We start from the raw sequence: 18,312 nt of genomic DNA, 5'->3' as shown, positions 1-18,312 counted from the left end.
CCCACTGTCGGCGCTCCCCTCTTCCCCACTGTCGGTGCCCCCTCTCCCCCACTGTCAGTGTCCCCTCCTCCCCCACCACTGTCAGCACCCTCTACCCCCACTGTCGGTGCACCCTCACCCCCACTGTCGGCGCCCCCCTCTCCCCCACTGTCGGTGCCCCCTCTCCCCCACTGTCGGTGCCCCCTCTCCCCCACTGTCGGCGCCCCCCTCTCCCCCACTGTCGGCGCCCCCCTCTCCCCCACTGTCGGTGCCCCTTCTCCCCCACTGTCGGCGACCCCCTCTCCCCCACTGTCGGCGCCCCCCTCCCCCACTTTCGGCACCCCCTCTCCCCCGCTGTCGGTACCCCCTCTCCCCCACTGTCGGTGCCCCTTCTGCCCCACTTTCGGCACCCCCTCTCCCCCATTGTCGGTGCCCCCTCTCCCCCACTTTCGGCACCCCCTCTCCCCCACTGTCGGTGCCCCCTCTCCCCTACCGTCGGTACCCCCTCTCCCCCACTTTCGGCACCCTCTCTCCTCCACTGTTGGTGCCCCCTCTTCCCCACTGTCGGTGCCCCCTCTTCCCCACTGTCGGCGCCCCCCTCCCCCACTGTCGGCGTTCCCTTCCCCCACTACTGTCGGCATTCCCTTCCCCCACTGCCAGTGTCCCTTCCTCCTCAACTGTCAGTTGCCATCCCTACAACAGTAAATTGGCTACGGGGGGCACCAGGGACCACCCAAGCTTGACTCCAACTTCTGACATTCCCAGCTGCCCCTGCCTCCACCAAGACCCGGAGCAATCCCTGCAGTCTCCACTCGGTTCCCCGTTGCTCATTGAAGCTCAGCTCATGAACTGAGGAATGTGGAGCTCAGGGTCGTATCTGCTGCATATCAGCGCAGCAAACATCGGTGTGGTTGATGAATGGCTTAATCGACTGCTGACCTCACAGAAAATTCTATCTCCCCTCTAATTGAAATAAGTAAAAAAAAAAGTTAAGGATTGGGTGGTGGGGGACAAAATTGACACTTAAATCCTTTTCATGTGAACTTTCTTTTCCAGGGAGGATCTCCCTTCATGAGTCCAAACTATTCACTCAGTGCTCAGAATCTATTTCGAGGACACACATCTTCTCTATATGTCCCACCAACGCACAATACCTATGTGCCTCCAATTTACGGGAGCCAATCATTCAATCAGAAAAGTTTTGTTGCTGTGTCAGGTATGCACCTCTTCTTCCTGGATTGATCTCTCTTGCGATGCTTGGTCCTATAGACAGCTGTGCAAATCTCTGATATAATATAATGGATGTGGGACCCTTCACACCTTTGGCATGAGTCATTTTACTGTGCCCAGCTGATAAAAGAAAATATAATCTGCATTATTTCTCGTGTGCAAACAAATGCTTAGCCATTCATGACCTCAGGGCAACCCAAAGCTCTTTACTGCCAATGAGGTATTTTATTTGAAGAGTAGTCATTGGTGTAATGTAGGAAACATGGCAGGCAATTTGCACACAGGAAGGTCCCCAAAAAACGGAGGTTTGAGGGTTAAATATCAGCCAGGTCAATGGGGAGAAGTATCCTGCTCTTCTTCAAAATAGTGCTGCGGGATCTTTTATTTCCTCTTGATAATTCAGACAGAACTTCGGTTCAACATCTCATCTGAAATATAACATTTGCACAACAGTGCAGGACTCCCTCAGTACTGCACTGAAATGCCAGCTTAGATTCTGTGTTCTGGACTCTGGAGTACAAACTGAACCCAGTGACCTTCGAACTGTGGCGGCAGGAGTGCTCACTGGGCCAAGGGTCACCCTATAATTCATAAAAAAGGCCCACAGAGTTACAAATCTGTTGATGCTATGTGTTATTAATGCCAAAAGGAGTTGCTGCTTGTCTGTCCAGTTTGTGAGGTTTCTTACATAAAAGAGAACATTACTTACAAAGTAAGAAATGTGATAAAACTGAGTACCAGTTTCTGAACACTTACCCTACAGGTACCTTGCTCATTTTCACCCCACCCCTCCAAGTTGTTAAAAGTGGAGGATTCGAGGTTTATGGAACCAAGGCAGATAAATGGAGTTAAGATACAGATTATCCGTGATCTAATTTAAAGGTGGGACAGTCTCAAGGGGCTGAATGGACTATTTTTCTATGCCCCTCAGTGCTCCAGTTTATGAAAGTAAATCATCCAGGGTCTCCATCGCTGATTGCTATCCAATGATCTAAGATGAAGTGCGTGTCTGCAGAAGGGATAAAGCCCAGCTGTGATTCCTTCCGATGAGATACCCTGCCAGCATCATCAGGCTCATACTTGACGACTAGCTGCCTGGGTCAGGTGCTACATGCTGGCAAAAACCTTTCAAACAATTCATTCTGGGGATTTGCGCGTTGCTAATAAGGTCAGCATTTATTGCCCATTGCTAGTTGTTCTTGAGAAGATGGTAGTGAACCACTGCAGTTCTTGTGGTGAATGTGCTCCCACACTGCTGATAAGTAGGGAGTTCCACGATTTTGACCCAGTGACCATGAACGAACGGTGATATATGACCAAGTTGAGATGGTGTGTGACTTTGAAGAGAATTTGAGGGTGATGATGTTCCCATCGTCCTGCTACCCTTGTCCTTCCAGGTGTTGGAGGTTTCGGGTTTGGGAGATTTTAGCCCAAATCTCTAGCAGAGATTTAATATTATATTAATATTACCTGGGATAAAATCAGTGTAAAAGGTATAGAGGTATCTCAAAATGTATTCAGAAGCAAGTCCAACAAGAGAAAGGGCAGTTCTGGACTTAGTTTTAGGGAATGAAGCTGGGAAGGTGAAAGGGGCATCGGTGGGAGAGCATTTTAGTGGTAGTGATCATAATTCTATATTTTATAGTTATGGAAAAGGATAAAGCTAGACCAAGAGCAAACATTTTAAATTGGGGAAAGGCCAATTTTTCTAAAGTGAGATGTGATTTGTCAGAAGTGGACTGGAAATAGCTATTTGAAGGTCAATCAGTGTCAGAGCATTGGGAGGAATTCAAGGAGATAAAGGGAGCTCAGAACAAATACATTCCCACAAGGAAAAAGGGTAGGACTCCCAAATCTAGGCCCCCTTGAATGTCAAAGAGCATAGAGAGTAGGATAAGGTCAATAAAGAAAGTTTATGTCATATACCGAGAGCTTAATACTGGAGGAAGTGGATGAGTATAGAAAGTATAAGGGTGAAATTAAAAAGATTAGGGAAACAAAGCAAGAGCATGAAAAATATTGGCAAGTAAAATCAAGGAAAACCCAAAGATGTTTTATAAATATTTAAAGATCAAGAGGATAGCCAAGGAAAAAGTAGGACTGACTAGGACCAAAAAGGTAACGTGTGTGGAGGCATGGCTCATAATGAAAGCTTTGTTTTCCTCTTGTGAAAAACAGACGCAAAGTAGACATTGTAGCTAAGGAGGTGGAGTGTGAAATATTGGATGGGATAAACACAGTGAGGGAGGAAATATTAAGGAGTTTAGCATCTTTGAAAATGAATACATCACCATATCTGGATGAAATGCATCCCAGGCTGCTAAGAGGAGCAATGGAAGAAATAGCAGAGGCTCTGACGATTATTTTCCAATCCTCTCTGGCTACAGGTGTGGTGCCAGAAGTTTGGGGGACAGCTAATGTTGTATTGTTGTTTAAAAAGGGAGGAAGGGATAGCTCGACTAACTACAGGCCGGTCAGCCTAACCTCAGTGGTGGGAAAAATTATTTGAAAAAATTCTGATGGATAGTATAAATCGTCACTTAGCAAGTGACAGATTAATCAAGGACAGTCAGCATGGATTTCCTAAGGGAAGGTCGTATTTGACTTGATTGAACAGTTACTTGAAATGTTTGAGGAGGGTTGATGTGGACACATTGGATGTAGTCAACATGGATTTTAGCAAGGCTTTTGTCAAGACCCTGAATGGTGTCGCTGGCTAGGCCAGCATTTATTGCCCATCCCTAAATGCCCTTTGGAAGGTGGTGGTGAGCTGCCTTCTTGAACCGCTGCAGTCCTTGGGGTGTAGGTACAACAGTGCTGTTAGGGTGGGAGTTCCAGGATTTTGACCCAGCGACAGTGAAAGAATGGTGATATAGTTCCAAGGCAGGATGGTGTGTGCACTAACAGACTGGTCAGGAAATTAAAAGCTCATCGGATGCAAGGGGAAATAGTAAGTTGGATTTTAAATTGGCTCAGTGGCAGGTAGCAAAGGATTATGGCCAACAGGTGTTTTTGTGACTGGAAGGCTGTTTCCATTGGGGTTCCACAGGACTCAGTAATTGGTCCATTGCTGTTTGTGGCAGAAATCAATGATTTTAGACTTAAATGTAGGGGGCATGATGAAGAAGTTTGCAGCTGATAGAAAATTGGCCATATGGTTGATAGTGAGGAAGAAAGCTGTAGACTGCAGGAACGTATTAATGGACCAGTTAGATAGCAGAAAAGTGAAAAACAGAATTCAAACAGGAGAAGTGTGAGGTAATGCATCTCAGGAGGACAAACAAGACAACGGAATACACAATAAATGGAGAAGTGTAGAGGAACAGAGGGTCCTTGGAGTGCATGTCTACAGATCCTGGAAGTTAGCAGGATAAAGTCACAAAGTCATTAGAGTTATACAGCACAGAAACAGGCCCTTCTGCCCACCATGTCCACGCCGACCATCAAGCCTACCTATTTGAATCCCAATTTCCAGCACTTGGCCCGTAGTCTTGTATCCTATGGCATTTCAAGTGCTCATCTAAATACTTATTCAATGTTGTGAGGGTTCCTGCCTCTACCACCCTTTCAGGCAGTGTGTTCTAGATTCCAACTACCGTCTGGGTGAAAAATTATTCCCTCAAATCCCCTCTAAACCTCCTTCCCCTTACCTTAAATCTATGCCCCCTGGTTATTGACACCTCCACTAAGGGAAAAAGTTTCTTCCTATCTAACCTATTTATGCCCCTCTTAATTTTGTATACCTCAGTCAGGTTCCCCCTCAGTTTTCTTTGCTCTAAGGAAAACAACCCTAGCCTCTCCAGTCTCTCTTCATAGCTGAAATGCTCCAGCCCAGGCAACATCCTGGTGAATCTCCTCTGCACCCTCTCCAGTGCAATCACATCTTTCCTATAGTGTGGCGACCAGAACTGCACACAGTACTCCAGCTGTGGCCTAACTAGCGTTTTATACAGCTCCATAATAACTTCCCTGCTCTTTTATTGTATGCCTCATCTAATAAAGGCAAGTATTCCATATGCCTTCCTAACCACCTTATCTACCTGTGCTGTTACCTTCAGTGATCTATGGACTACAACAAGGTCCCTCTGACCCTCTGTACTTCCTAGGGTCCTACCATCCATTGTATATTCCCTTGCCTTGTTAGTCCTCCCAAAATGCATCACCTCACACTTCTCAGGATTAAATTCCATTTGCCACTGCTCCGCCCATCTTACCAGCACATCTATATTGTCCTGTAATCTAAGGCTTTCCTCCTCACTATTTACACCACCAATTTTCGTGTCATCTGTGAACTTACTGATCATAACTCCTATATTCACGTCTAAATCATTAATGTACACTACAAACAGCAAGGGTCCCAGCACCAATCCATGCGGTACACCACTGGTCACAGGCTTCCAATCGCAAAAACAACCCTCGACCATTACCCTCTGCCTCCTGCCACTAAGCCAATGTTTGATCCAATTTGCTAAATTGCCCTGGATCCCATGGGCTGTTACCTTCTTGACCAATCTCCCATGCGGGACCTTATCAAAAGCCTTACTGAAGTCCATGTAGACTACATCAAATGCTTTACCCTCATCTACGCACCTAGTCACCGCCTCAAAAAATTCAATCAAATTTGTTAGACATAATCACCCCCTGACAAAGCCATGATTGATTAATCCCTGCCTCTCCAAGTGGAGATTAACCCTGTCCCTTAGGACCCTTTCCAATAGTTTCCCTACCACTGATGTTAGACTTACTGGCCTGTAATTACCTGGTTTATCCCTACTACCCTCTTGAATAATGGTACCACATTTGCTGTCCTCCAATCCTCTGACACTTCTCCTGTGGCCAGAGAGGATTTGAAAATTTGTGTCAGAGCCACTGCAATTTCCTCCCTTGCCTCACATCTCATCTGGGCCTGGGGATTTATCCACTTTTAAGCCCTGCCAAAACCGCTAATACCTCCTCCCTTTCAATGTTAATTTGTTCAAGTATATCACAAGCCCCCTCCCTGATCTCTACACCTACATTGTCCTTCTCCATAGTGAACACAGATGAAAAATGATCATTTAAAACCTCACCTACGTCCTCCGGCTCCACTCACTGATTGCCACTTTGGTCCTTAATGGGCCCTACTCTTTCCCCCGTTATCCTTTTGCCCTTCATATACTTATAAAACACTTTGGGATTTTCTTTGATCTTGCCTGCCAGTGTTTTCGCATGTCCCCTCTTCGCTCTCCTAATTACTTTTTTAAGTACCACCCTACACTTTCTATACTCCTCTAGGGCCTCTGCTGTTTTCAGCCCTCTGAATCTGCCATAAGCCTCCTTTTTTTCCTTATCCAATCCTCTATATCCATTGACATTCAGGGTTCCCTGGACTTATTGATCCTACCCTGCTCCTTTATGGGAACATGTTGGCTCTGAACTCTATTTCCTTTTTGAATGCCTCCCACTGGTCTGATGTAGACTTTCCTACAAGAAGCTGCTCCCAGTCCACTTTGGCCAGATCCTGTTTTATCATATTGAAATTGGCTTTCCCCCAATTCAGTTCCTTTATTTCCGGTCCATCTTTGTCCTTTTCCATAACTACCTTAAATCGTACAGAGTTATGGTCACTATCCCCGAAAGACTCCATTGACATTTCTACCACTTGTGTGGCTTTATTCCCTAAGATTAGGTCCAGTACCATCCCTTCTCTTGTAGGACTTTCTATGTGCTGGCTCAAAAAGCTCTCCTGTATGCACTTTAAGAATTCCACCCCCTTTTAAGCACTAAGACTATCCCAGTTAATATTGGGGAAGTTAAAATCCCCTACTATTATTACCCTATTATTTTTACACCTCTCTGAGATTTGCCTACATATCTGCTCCTCTATCTCTCCCTGACTGTTTGGAGGCCTGTAGTACACTCCCAGCCAAGTGATTGCCCCCTTTTTGTTTTTATGTTCTACCCATATGGCCTCATTTGAGGAACCTTCTAAGGTATCATCCCTCCTTACTGCAGTAATTGACTCCTTGATCAATAGAGCAATGCCACCTCCTCTTTTACACCCCCCAGGCACACCTGAAGATTCTATATCCTAGTCCTGCCCTACCCTCAACCATGTCTCTGTGATCGCAATAATATCATATTCGCATGTGTTAATCAACACCCTCAATTCATCTGCCTTACTTGTAAGACACCTTGCATTAAAATAGATGCAATCCAGCATTGCATTATTCGCTTGTGTCTTAACAGGTTTATATTTGCTCTGCCTTCCAGACTGACTTAGTTTCTCTTCTATATTTGACTGTGCATCACCCCCTACTGTATCTCCACTCTGTATCCCATCCCCCTGACAAATTAGTTTAAACCCCTCCAACAGCACTGGCAAACCTCCCTGCAAGGATGTTGGTCCCATTCCGGTTCAGGTGCAACACGTACAACTTGTACAGGTCCCACAATCGCCAGAAACAGACCCAGTGATCTAGAAAACTAAAGCCCTCCATCCTGCACCATCTCCTCAGCCATGCATTCATCTGCTCTATCCTCCTATTCCTATACTCACTAGCACATGGCACCGGGAGTAATCCAGAGATTACAAACTTTGAGGTCCTGCTTTTCAATCTGCTACCTAGCTCCCTAAATTCTTGTTGCAGGACCTCATCCCTCCTTCTACCTATGTCGTTGGTACCAATGTGAACCACGACCTCTGACTGTTCACTCTCCCCGTTCAGAATATCCTGCAGCTACTCCATGAAATCCTTGACCCTAGCACCAGGGAGGCAATATACCATCCTGGAGTAATGTTTGCAGCCACAGAAATGCCTATCTGTACCCCTTACGATAGAATCTCCCATCACTATAGCTCTCCCACTCCTTTTCCTCCCCTCCTGTGCAGCTGAGCCACCCGTGGTGCCACAGACTTGGCTCTTGCTGCATTCCCCTGAGAAGCTATCTCCCCCAACAGTATTCAAAGTGGATAATCAGTTAGCGAGGGAGATGGACCCAGGGGACTCCTGCACTACTTACCTAGTTCTTGTACTCTGCCTGGAGGTCACCCAATCCCTTTCTGCCTGAGCAGAAAGGTGTGACCACCTCGCTGTACGTGCTATCCACAATGAACTCAGCCTCGCGGATGCTCCACAGTGTCTTCAACCACTGCTCCAGATTCAAAACGCAGATTTCGAGTAGTTGCAGCTGGAGACACTTCCTGCACACGTGTTCGCCCTGGACACTGGAGGTGTCCCTGACTTCCCACATTACACAGGAGGAGCACTCCATGCTGCCCTTAATTTACTCCCTCAAATTACTCTAAAATTAGAGATTATTTACACTAAGGACCTTGAATCCCTAAATAAACACTGCTTACTACACAAAAAAAAAACTGTAGACCTTACCTTTCTCTTTACTTTAGTTACTACCCCACCTATTTACTGGTACTCCCTAACAGCAGTTATTCACCAACCAATCAACTTGCAGCTTTCCTGTGATGTCACTGTCACTGTTCAAAATTTTTTGTCAACCTCAGTCAGTGTGTGCCAACTCCTGAAGCGGTCCAACCGTTCTCCGCTCCTGAAGGTAAGTGAAGGTCCCAAGCCTAGTGCTGAATTTCTGCACTCCCAGTTCTAGGTGCTCCCACACTGGCCCGACTGCTGTCCGCTCTGGATAGATAAGGTAAATATAGAGATCTTAACACTTGTGGCAGTGTCCAAAATTATCGACCATAGATATAAAGTCATCCCTTATAAATCCAATAGGGAAATCAAGAGAAACTTCTTTACTCAGTGTGGTTAGAATGTGGAACTTGCTACCACATGGAGTGGTTGAGATGTGTAATATAGATGCATTTATGGAGAAGCTAGTTAAGTACATGAAGGAGAAAGGAATAGAAGGATATATTAATGGGGTTAGGTGAAGTAGGGTGGGAGGAGGCTTGTGTGCAACATCTGTTGGGCTGAATGGCCTGTGTCTGTGATGGAGATTCTATGTAAAATTAGAGGTACTGTCCATCCGCTGGTAACTATCTAAGCTCAAATACTGGACTGTTCAGCATTCTTCTAATACTTTTTATATGGCGTTGCCTTACAGTTAAAAAGAAAAATATTCTTATTGGTTTGGTCACTGCTGGTGTGCTGCTCACCTTGGGAATCATAACTGCCATCACCTGGTATTTTGGTAAGTATTGTAAATGAGAATGCCCATTTTCTCTCTGCCATGTTACAAATGTGAAGTTTTGTGTTCAAAAAAGTATTTTCGCTCTAATGTTTTCTCCATGATGTGCAAGGGCAGGCAGGAGAACTAGTGGCGCTTGCTGGTAAGCAGTCTTACTGTCGATAAAGTCCCTTCTAGAAGATATAGCTGAAAGTTTGCAGAGATTTTGATTGACCAGACAAATTAGACAGGCAAATGGGAAATGACATTTAATATGGAAATATGTAAAATTTTGGACAGGGGTTAAAAATAAAATTGGTGATCATATGTATAGCATGAATGGAATTGTATTAGTATTATAAAAAATGAACTTGCATTTATTAGCACTTTCCATGACCTCAGGATGTCCTGAAGTGCTTTACAGCCAATTAAGTAATTTTTAAATGTAGTCACTGTGCTGTAATGCAACATGAAAGCAGGTTTGCACCCAGCAAGATCCTACAAACAGCAATGAGATAATGACTAGGTGATCTGTTTTATTGTTGGTTAAGCGATTAAATATTGAAGTAGTTTCTTTTCTAGTTTCTTTCCTATCTCATCTCATGCCCTCTCTGAGCTCATCTTGTCAAATGAGACAAACCTCTTGCTCACAACACTATACCCACTAAACTATTGCCCCAGCTCCCCATTCTAGCTGACATTGTTAACGCTTGTCTCTCCTTCAGTACTGTGCCTCTTCCCTTCAAATTGACTGTCATCACCCCTTCAAAAAAAAACTCCAGCCTTGACCCCTCTGTACTGGCAAACTACTGCCCCATCTCCAGCCTCCCTTTCCTCTCCTAAGTTCTTGTTGCTGGCTCTCAAATCTGTGCCTAACTTGCCTGCAATTCCATATTTGAACCTTGCCAATCAGATTTCTGTTCCTGCTACAACGCTGAATGGCATCCTCTGTAACTGCGACTGTGGTGCACTATCATTCCTCTTCTCTCAACACTGCTCCTCCGTTGTGCAGAAGAATGGGACTTCCCTCACCAGTGTTGTGGAGAAAATAACCACTCTCGAGTTCACAGGATTAAAGTAAATAAAGGTTTTTAATCAAGCATGGTGCTAGGCAGAAGTATCTGGTATTCGTCCAGGAGCTTCTTAGTGAAACAGAATTTGAAACACAATAGGATACCACCCATTACTCATATGTTCACACTACTCCGACACATTCTAGGTCTGCAGCTTGATCAATAAACTGGATTGTATTGCCCCACTAACACTCTTCTGCCATCTCCTCCCCAGCTTTGATGCTGCCAGTTCCCACAGTTTATGGCATCCTGTCCCGTCGCCAGTCGCACTCATCTCTTTGATTAGTGAACCAAGGACAGCATGTTTACACAGATATGGAGGCAGTTAGGTACTGGACTGTACAACTTTCCCAGAACAATGGCCAAGTATCCCAACATGCCCTGGTTCCCACAACTATAGTGTTTCTGTATTCCTTCTTAGACTATTCACGTATCTTAATGCTAAATAATCTACTAATGTCGCCCTTCTGGTCCCACTTCATAGGTTCCATTCTTAGATATCCAGTCATAGCCAGAGAATCTCCTGCATGGCTTCTCTTCCTACTCCAGAACTATTTCCTCTTAAGTCCCCCAAGGAACTATCCTTCGGCGATGACACCCAGTTCTACCTCATCACCACCTTTCTTGACCCCTTCACTGTCTCTGTATTGTCAGACTGCTTGCCCATCACGGATGAGCTGAAATTTCTTCCAACTAATATTGGGAAGGCCAATGATATTGCCTTTGACCTCACCACAATCTCTATTCCCAATTCTCCGATTCCATCCCCCACACTGGCCACTGCTTCAGATTGAACCAGACTGTGCATAACCTCGGCATGCTAGTTGATCCTAAGCTGGTCAGTCTACTCTCAAACATAAGCAAAGTGATGAAGGGTTGCCGTCAGTGCCATCAAGTGACACTTTCTCACCAATAACCTGCTCACTGATGCTCAATTGGGTTCCATCAGGACTGCATGGCTGCAGACCTCATTACAGTCTTGGTTCAAACATGGAAAAAAGAGCTGAATTCAAGAGGTGAGGTGAGAGTGACTGCCCTTAACATCAAGGCAGCAGTTGACTGAATATGACATTAAGGAGCCCGAGTAAAACTGAAGTCAATGGGAATTGGGGGAAAACTCTAGCGCAAAAGGATTGCTGTGGTCATTGGGGCCAATCATCTCAGCTCCAGGACATCAGTGCAGGAGTTTATTTATTTTTTTTATTTATTTATTTATTTATAGATACAGCACTGAAACAGGCCCTTTGGCCCACCAAGTCTGTGCCGACCAACAACCACCCATTTATACTAACCCTACAGTAATCCCATATTCCCTACCACCTACCTACACTGGGGGCAACTTATAATGGCCAATTTACCTATCAACCTGCAAGTCTTTGGCTGTGGGAGGAAACTGGAGCACCCGACGAAAACCCACACGGTCACAGGGAGAACTTGCAACTCCGCACAGGCAGTACCCAGAATCGAACCCGGGTCCCTGGAGCTGTGAGGCTGCGGTGCTAATCACTGCGCCACTGTGCCGCCCTCAGGGTAGTGTCCTAAGCCCAAATATCTTCATTTGCTTCATCAATGACCATCCCTCCATCGTAAGTGGAGATGTTAACTGATGATTACACAGCATTCAGTACCATTTGTAACTCCTCCGATAATGAACCCATCTGTGCTGCATGCAGCAAGACCTGGACAACATTCAAGTTTGGGCTGATAAGTGGCAAGTAATATTTGTACCACACAAGTGCCTGGCAATGACCATCTTCTTTGGCCTCCTTGTTTCGAGAGACAATGGGTAAGCGCCTGGAGGTGGTCAGTGGTTTGTGAAGCAGCGCCTGGAGTAGCTATAAAGGCCAATTCTAGAGTGACAGACTCTTCCACAGGTACTGCAGATAAAATTGGTTGTCGGGGCTGTCACACAGTTGGCTCCCCCCTTGCACTTCTGTCTTTTTTTCCTGCCAACGGCTAAGTCTTTGACTCGCCACACTTTAGCCCCGCCTTTATGGCTGTCCACCAGCTCTGGCAATCACTGGCAACTGACTCCCATGACTTGTGATCAATGTCACAGGACTTCATGTCACATTTTTATTTCTTTCTTTTTTTATTTAGAGATACAGCACTGAAACAGGCCCTTCAGCCCACTGAGTCTGTGCCAACCAACAACCACCCATTTACACTAATCCTATATTAATCCCAATACCCTCTCACATCCTCTCAAATTCCCCTACCAATACTAGGGACAATTTATAATGGCCAATTTACCTATCAACCTGCAAGTCTTTGGCTGTGGGAGGAAACCAGAGCACCCGGCGAAAACCCACACAGTCACAGGAAGAACTTGCAAACTCCACACAGGCAGTACCCAGAATCGAACCCGGGTCACTGGAGCTGTGAGGCTGCGGTGCTAACCACTGCGCCACTGTGCCGTTTGCAGATGTCTTTAAAGCGGAGACATGGCCGGTGGATCTGATACCAGTGATGAGCTTGCTGTACAATGTGTCCTTGGGGAACCTGCCATCTTCCATGCGGCTCACATGGCCAAGCCATCTCAAGTGCCGCTGGCTCAGTAGGTTGTATATGCTGGCGATGTTGGCCGCCTCGAGCACTTCTGTGTTGGAGATAAGGTCCTGCCCACCTGATGCCAAGGATTCTCTGGAGGCACCGAAGATGGAATGAATTGAGACGTCACTCATGGCTGACATACGTTGTCCAGGCCTCACTGCCGTAGAACAAGGTACTGAGGACACAGGCTTGATACACTTGGACTTTTGTATTCCGTGTCAGTGTGCCATTTTCCTACACTCTCTTGGCCAGTCTGGACATAGCAGTGGAAGCCTTTCTCATGTGCTTGTTGATTTCTGCATCGAGAGACAGGTTACAGGTGATAGTTGAGCCTAGGTAGGTGAACTCTTGAATCACTTCCAGAGCGTGGTCGCCGATATTGATGGATGGAGCATTTCTGACGTCCTGTCCCATGATGTTCGTTTTCTTGAGGCTGATGGTTAGGCCAAATGCGTTGCAGGCAGCCGCAAACCTGTCGATGAGTCTTTGCAGACACTCTTCAGTGTGAGATGTTAATGCAGCATCGTCAGCAAAGAGGAGTTCCCTGATGAGGACTTTCCGTACTTTGGTCTTTGCTCTTAGACGGGCAAGGTTGAACAACCTGCCATCTGATCTTGTGTGGAGGAAAATTCCTTCTTCTGAAGAGTTGAACGCATGTGAGAGCAGCAGGGAGAAGAAGATCCCAAACAGTGTAGGTCCGAGAACACAGCCCTGTTTCACACCACTCAGGATAGGAAAGGGGTCTGATGAGGAGCTGCTATGCTGAATTGTGCCTTTCATATTGTCATGGAATGAGGTGATGATACTTAGTAGCTTTGGTGGATATCTGATCTTTTCTAGTAGTCTGAAGAGACCACGTCTGCTGACGAGGTCAAAGGCTTTGGTGAGATCAATGAAAGCAACGTAGAGGGGCATCTGTTGTTCGCGGCATTTCTCCTGTAGCTGGCGAAGGGAGAACAGCATGTCATTGGTGGATCTCTCTGCTCGAAAGCCACACTGTGCCTCAGGGTAGACACGGTCAGCCAGCTTCTGGAGCCTGTTTAAAGCGACTCGAGCGAAGATTTTCCCCACTATGCTGAGCAGGGAGATTCCATGGTAGTTGTTGCAGTCACCGTGGTCACCCTTGTTCTTATAGAGGGTAATGATATTGGCATCGCGCATGTCCTGTGGTACTGCTACCTCATCCCAGCATAGGCAAAGCAGTTCGTACAGTGCTGAAAGTATAGCAGGCTTGGCACACTTGATTATTTCAAGAGTAATGCCGTCCTTCCCAGGGGCTTTTCCACTGGCTAGAGAATCAATGGCATCACTGAGTTCCGATTTTGTTGGCTGTATGTCCAGCTCATCCATGATTGGCAGAGACTGGGCTGCATTGAGTGCGGTCTCAGTGACAACATTTTCCCTGGAGTACAGTTCTAGGTAGTGCTCCACCCAGCGGTCCATTTGTTTGCGTTGGTCAGTGATCATGTCCCCTGATTTAGACTTGAGGAGGGCGATCTTCTTGATGGTTGGCCCAAAAGCTCTCTTAATGCCATCATATATTCCTCTGATGTTTCCAGTGTCGGAGGCCAGTTGAATATGACTGTACAGGTGTTGCCAGTAGTCAATTGCGCAGCGCCTGGCTGTTCTTTGTGCAGCGCTTCTGGCTGCTTTAAATGCTACAGATGTTAACTCGCTGGGCACTTTCTTGTAGTTCAACAGTACAGTGCGCTTAGTGGCTATGACAGGTTCCAGCTCTTCAAAGTGAGATTGAAACCAGTCTGCATTCTGCTTCACACGTTTGCCATAGGTGGTCATTGCTGGGTCATAGATGGTGCCTCTGATGTGGGCCCACTTGGTCTCTGCATCCCCTGTAGGAGTGTTTTGAAGGGCTTTTTCAAGTGAATTTAGAAACTTATGTAACAGCTGTGGATAAGAAATTCTGCTAGTGTTGATGCGCAGGCGGCCCTTCTGCTTGGAGTGATGCAGCTTCTTTGGTTTGAGTCTAACCTTGCTGCACACCAGGAAGTGGTCGGTGTCGCAGTCTGCACTGTGGAAGCTGCGTGTGATTTGAACACAGTTTAAAGAGGCTCGCCTTGTGACGATGAGGTCCAGCTGGTGATCTTAGGTGCCTCCAAGAAACCTGGTGACAGTGTTTAGTATGAAAGAACGAGTTGGTGATGCAGAGGTTGTGATAGGTACACAACTCAAGCAGTCTCTGTCCATTCTCATTCATCCTTCCAATGCCATAGCACCCAAGGCAGGAGGGCCATGAGTCATGGTCGGCCCCAACCCTGGCATTAAAGTCCCCCAGCAGGAACAGACGTTCGGTATTAGGAATGCTGCTAATGATATTATGGAGTTCCTCGTAGAACTGGTCTTTAACTTCAGGTGGGGAGCAGAGTGTTGGAGCATAGTTGCTGAGTAGGTGTACTGGACCAGAGGCGGTGAGCAGTCGGATGGACAGTATGCGTTCCGAGCCATTTGAAGGTGGCTCTATAATACTGAGCAAGGAGTTTCTGATGGCGAAGCCCACTCCATGCTGTCTTGGTTCTTCAGGATCCCTACCCTGCCAGAAGAAGGTGTAGTCTTGCTCTCTTAGAGTTCTGCTCACAGGAAGGCGTGTCTCCTGAAGTGCTGCAATGTCCACATTGAGTCTACTGAGCTCGCTGTTAATGAGGGCAGTCTTCCGAGAATCGTTGATTTGTGTAAGGTCTTCCGACAGGCCAGGACACATAGTTCTGACGTTCCAGCTTGAAAAACGAAGGGCTGGCATCTTCTTTTGTTTTTTTGTTGTGTTGTTTGGTGCAGTGTTGGAGTCCACTTTTCGGGCAATGACCCTGAACTCCAAGCACCCATTGAAGCAGGTGGACTGTGGCGGGACAGAACCTTACTGACCGGGGGCTGCCCGGTTTGAGGTGGGCGGTAGCTGTCTAGTGAGATGCGATGACCTCTCCCACCGACAAAGGCAACTCGTGGCGCCCAATCTCTAATCCAATTGAGCTGGACGTATAACCCATAACTGCTGCCTTCCGTGTTGTTTTGGTCGCTGTGAAGCGACTATGGAGTGACCTCTCCATGGCGCATGCCTGGGCGGATGTATGGGGGTTGTGAGATGCCCAAGCGCCAAAACCCCCCTCTCGGTCTTCCTGGTGGGGTCCAAAGGAGTGCAGAGCACAACGTTTGGCACCGGTATGGCTGCAGGAACTGCCGGAAACATGCCAAAGGTGACACATGACCGCCTTCGGGGTTCCACTCCGGATTTTCTGTTAGGGTTTACTCCCTTAGCCTTGGTCTCTCCCGAGACACCTACAAGGCAGTGGGGTTGTTAGGGCCTCTGCTCAGGGATAGTTGGATGCGGGTGGGAGGAGGTGGGGGAAGGGGGTGCAAGGAGGAGAGGTGCAGGGGAGGGAGCTGGCATTGACCATCTACAACACAAGATAGTCTAACCATCTCCCCTTGACATTCAGCAGCATTACCATCACTGAATCATCCACTATTAACATCCTGGGGGTTACCAATGTCTAGAAACTTTACTGGATCAACCACATAAAAAACTATGGTTACATGGGCAGGTTAGAGGCTGGGAATTCTGTGGCATGTGACTCATCCCCTCACTCCCAAAGCCTGTCCATCACCTACAAGGCACAAGTCAGGAATTTGATGAATACTGTCTGCTTACCTGGTTGAGTGCGGCTCCAACAGCACTCAAGAAGCTGGACACTATCCAAGACAAAGCATCCCAATTAATCGGCACTCCATTCACAACCTTAAACATTTACTTCCTCCATCACCAATGTGCAGTGCCAACAGTGTTTACCATCTATAAGGTGAACTGCAGCAACTCACCAAGCCACCATTAACAGCACCTTCCAAACCCACAACCTCTATCACCTAGGACAAGGGCGACAGATGCAAGGGAACACCACCATCTGTAAGTTCCACTCCAAGCCACACACCATCCTGACTTGGAACTATATTGCCATTCCTTCACTGTCAATGGGTCAAAATCCTGGAACTCCCTCCCTAACAGCACTGTGAGTGCACCTGCACCACACAGACAGCAGTGGTTCAGAAGGCAGCTCACTACCAGCTTCTCAAGGGCAATTAGGGATGGGCAATAAATGCTGGCCTTCTCAGCGATGCCCATATCCCAGGAATGAATAGAAAAAAAGCTAATCTTCCGACTCCATATCCTCTCCTCCACCAAGACAGACTACTTCCACTTCTGCTCCTGCCTCAGCCCATCTGCTGCCGAAACCTTCCAGAACTGACTATTCCAATGCTCTCCTCATTGATCGATCTTCCACCCTCCCCAATAAACTAGAACTCAGCCAAAACTCTGCTGCCCATGTCCTAACTCGCACCAAGTTCAGTTCATTATTCACCGTTGTTCTCACTGGCCTACATTGGCACCTGGTTCATCAACACTTTGAGTTTAGAATTCTCATCCTTGTGTTCAAATCCCTCCATGGTCTTTCCCCTCCCCATCTCTGAACACTCTGGCAACTCTATGAGATCTCAGCACTCCTCCAATTCTGGCTCCTGATCATCTCCCATTTCCTTCACCCCACCATTAGCAACTATGCCTTCAGTGTCTAGGCTCCAAGCTCTAGAATTCCCTTGCTAAATCTCTCCACCTCACTTTCCTCCTTTAAGTCATACCTCTTTAACTCTTTCAGTCACACTTTGGTCAGGCTTTATAATGTCTCCTTTTCTTTAGTGTCAACTTTTGTTTAAGTTCCTTGGGATGTTCTCCTGTGTTCAAGGTGCTATATAAATGCAAGTTGGTGTTGCTGTATTTTAGATTTTCTACTGCTTAGTAACATATTTTGCTTTAGATTGTTTTAAAATATGACCAAGGTTTACAGTTGAAACTTCTATATATGTAGGTTCTTGGGGGAAGGAGTTTGCCCAAAAAAGTATTGAATCTTTTACATTTCTTGTTTTAGTTTCGATTTCCGACTGTATACCCTGTGGATCAGCTGAAGGATGTGTGAGCCCATCAAACTGGTGTGATGGGATACCTCAGTGCCAAAATGGCGAGGACGAACAATGCTGTAAGAAAGATTTTGCAATGGTGTTGCTTCGTGCTTGTCTTGTATTGAACGTATTGTAACCATCTTCTCCCTCTCCACACATGTAGGTTGTCAACTCTGGCTTGATGCATTCTTGGAGCTTTGATTATGTGACATTTGATCCCATGTTACTTGATTACGTGACTTTGCACGTTACTGCATTTACCTTAGTCAAATGTTACTATCACCAAGCTCCAAATAAATTATTTAATTTGTTGTTTTAGTGAGATTAATAACAATGTAAAAATCAAAGAACACAAAAAAGAAAGATTTAAGGATAAGTAATGTTTAAATGA

General features: G+C 46.3%; 1 protein-coding gene across 1 annotated transcript in view; it reads left to right on the top strand.

Annotated features, from left to right (window-relative positions):
- The window catches only part of LOC137374222 (transmembrane protease serine 2-like), a 58,914-nt gene that overhangs the window by 295 nt on the left and 40,307 nt on the right, over positions 1 to 18,312 (top strand). Inside the window, exons 2-4 of the mRNA XM_068040009.1 lie at positions 1,036 to 1,195; positions 9,271 to 9,357; positions 17,891 to 17,998. Of these exons, the coding sequence (XP_067896110.1) occupies positions 1,036 to 1,195; positions 9,271 to 9,357; positions 17,891 to 17,998 (355 nt within the window). The remainder of the gene's footprint in view (positions 1 to 1,035; positions 1,196 to 9,270; positions 9,358 to 17,890; positions 17,999 to 18,312) is intronic.

Source organism: Heterodontus francisci, chromosome 10 (assembly GCF_036365525.1).
Source record: "Heterodontus francisci isolate sHetFra1 chromosome 10, sHetFra1.hap1, whole genome shotgun sequence".
Classification (NCBI taxonomy): domain Eukaryota; kingdom Metazoa; phylum Chordata; class Chondrichthyes; order Heterodontiformes; family Heterodontidae; genus Heterodontus; species Heterodontus francisci.
Note: the sequence above shows the minus strand (reverse complement) of the source record. Positions and strands in the feature narration are given on the sequence as shown.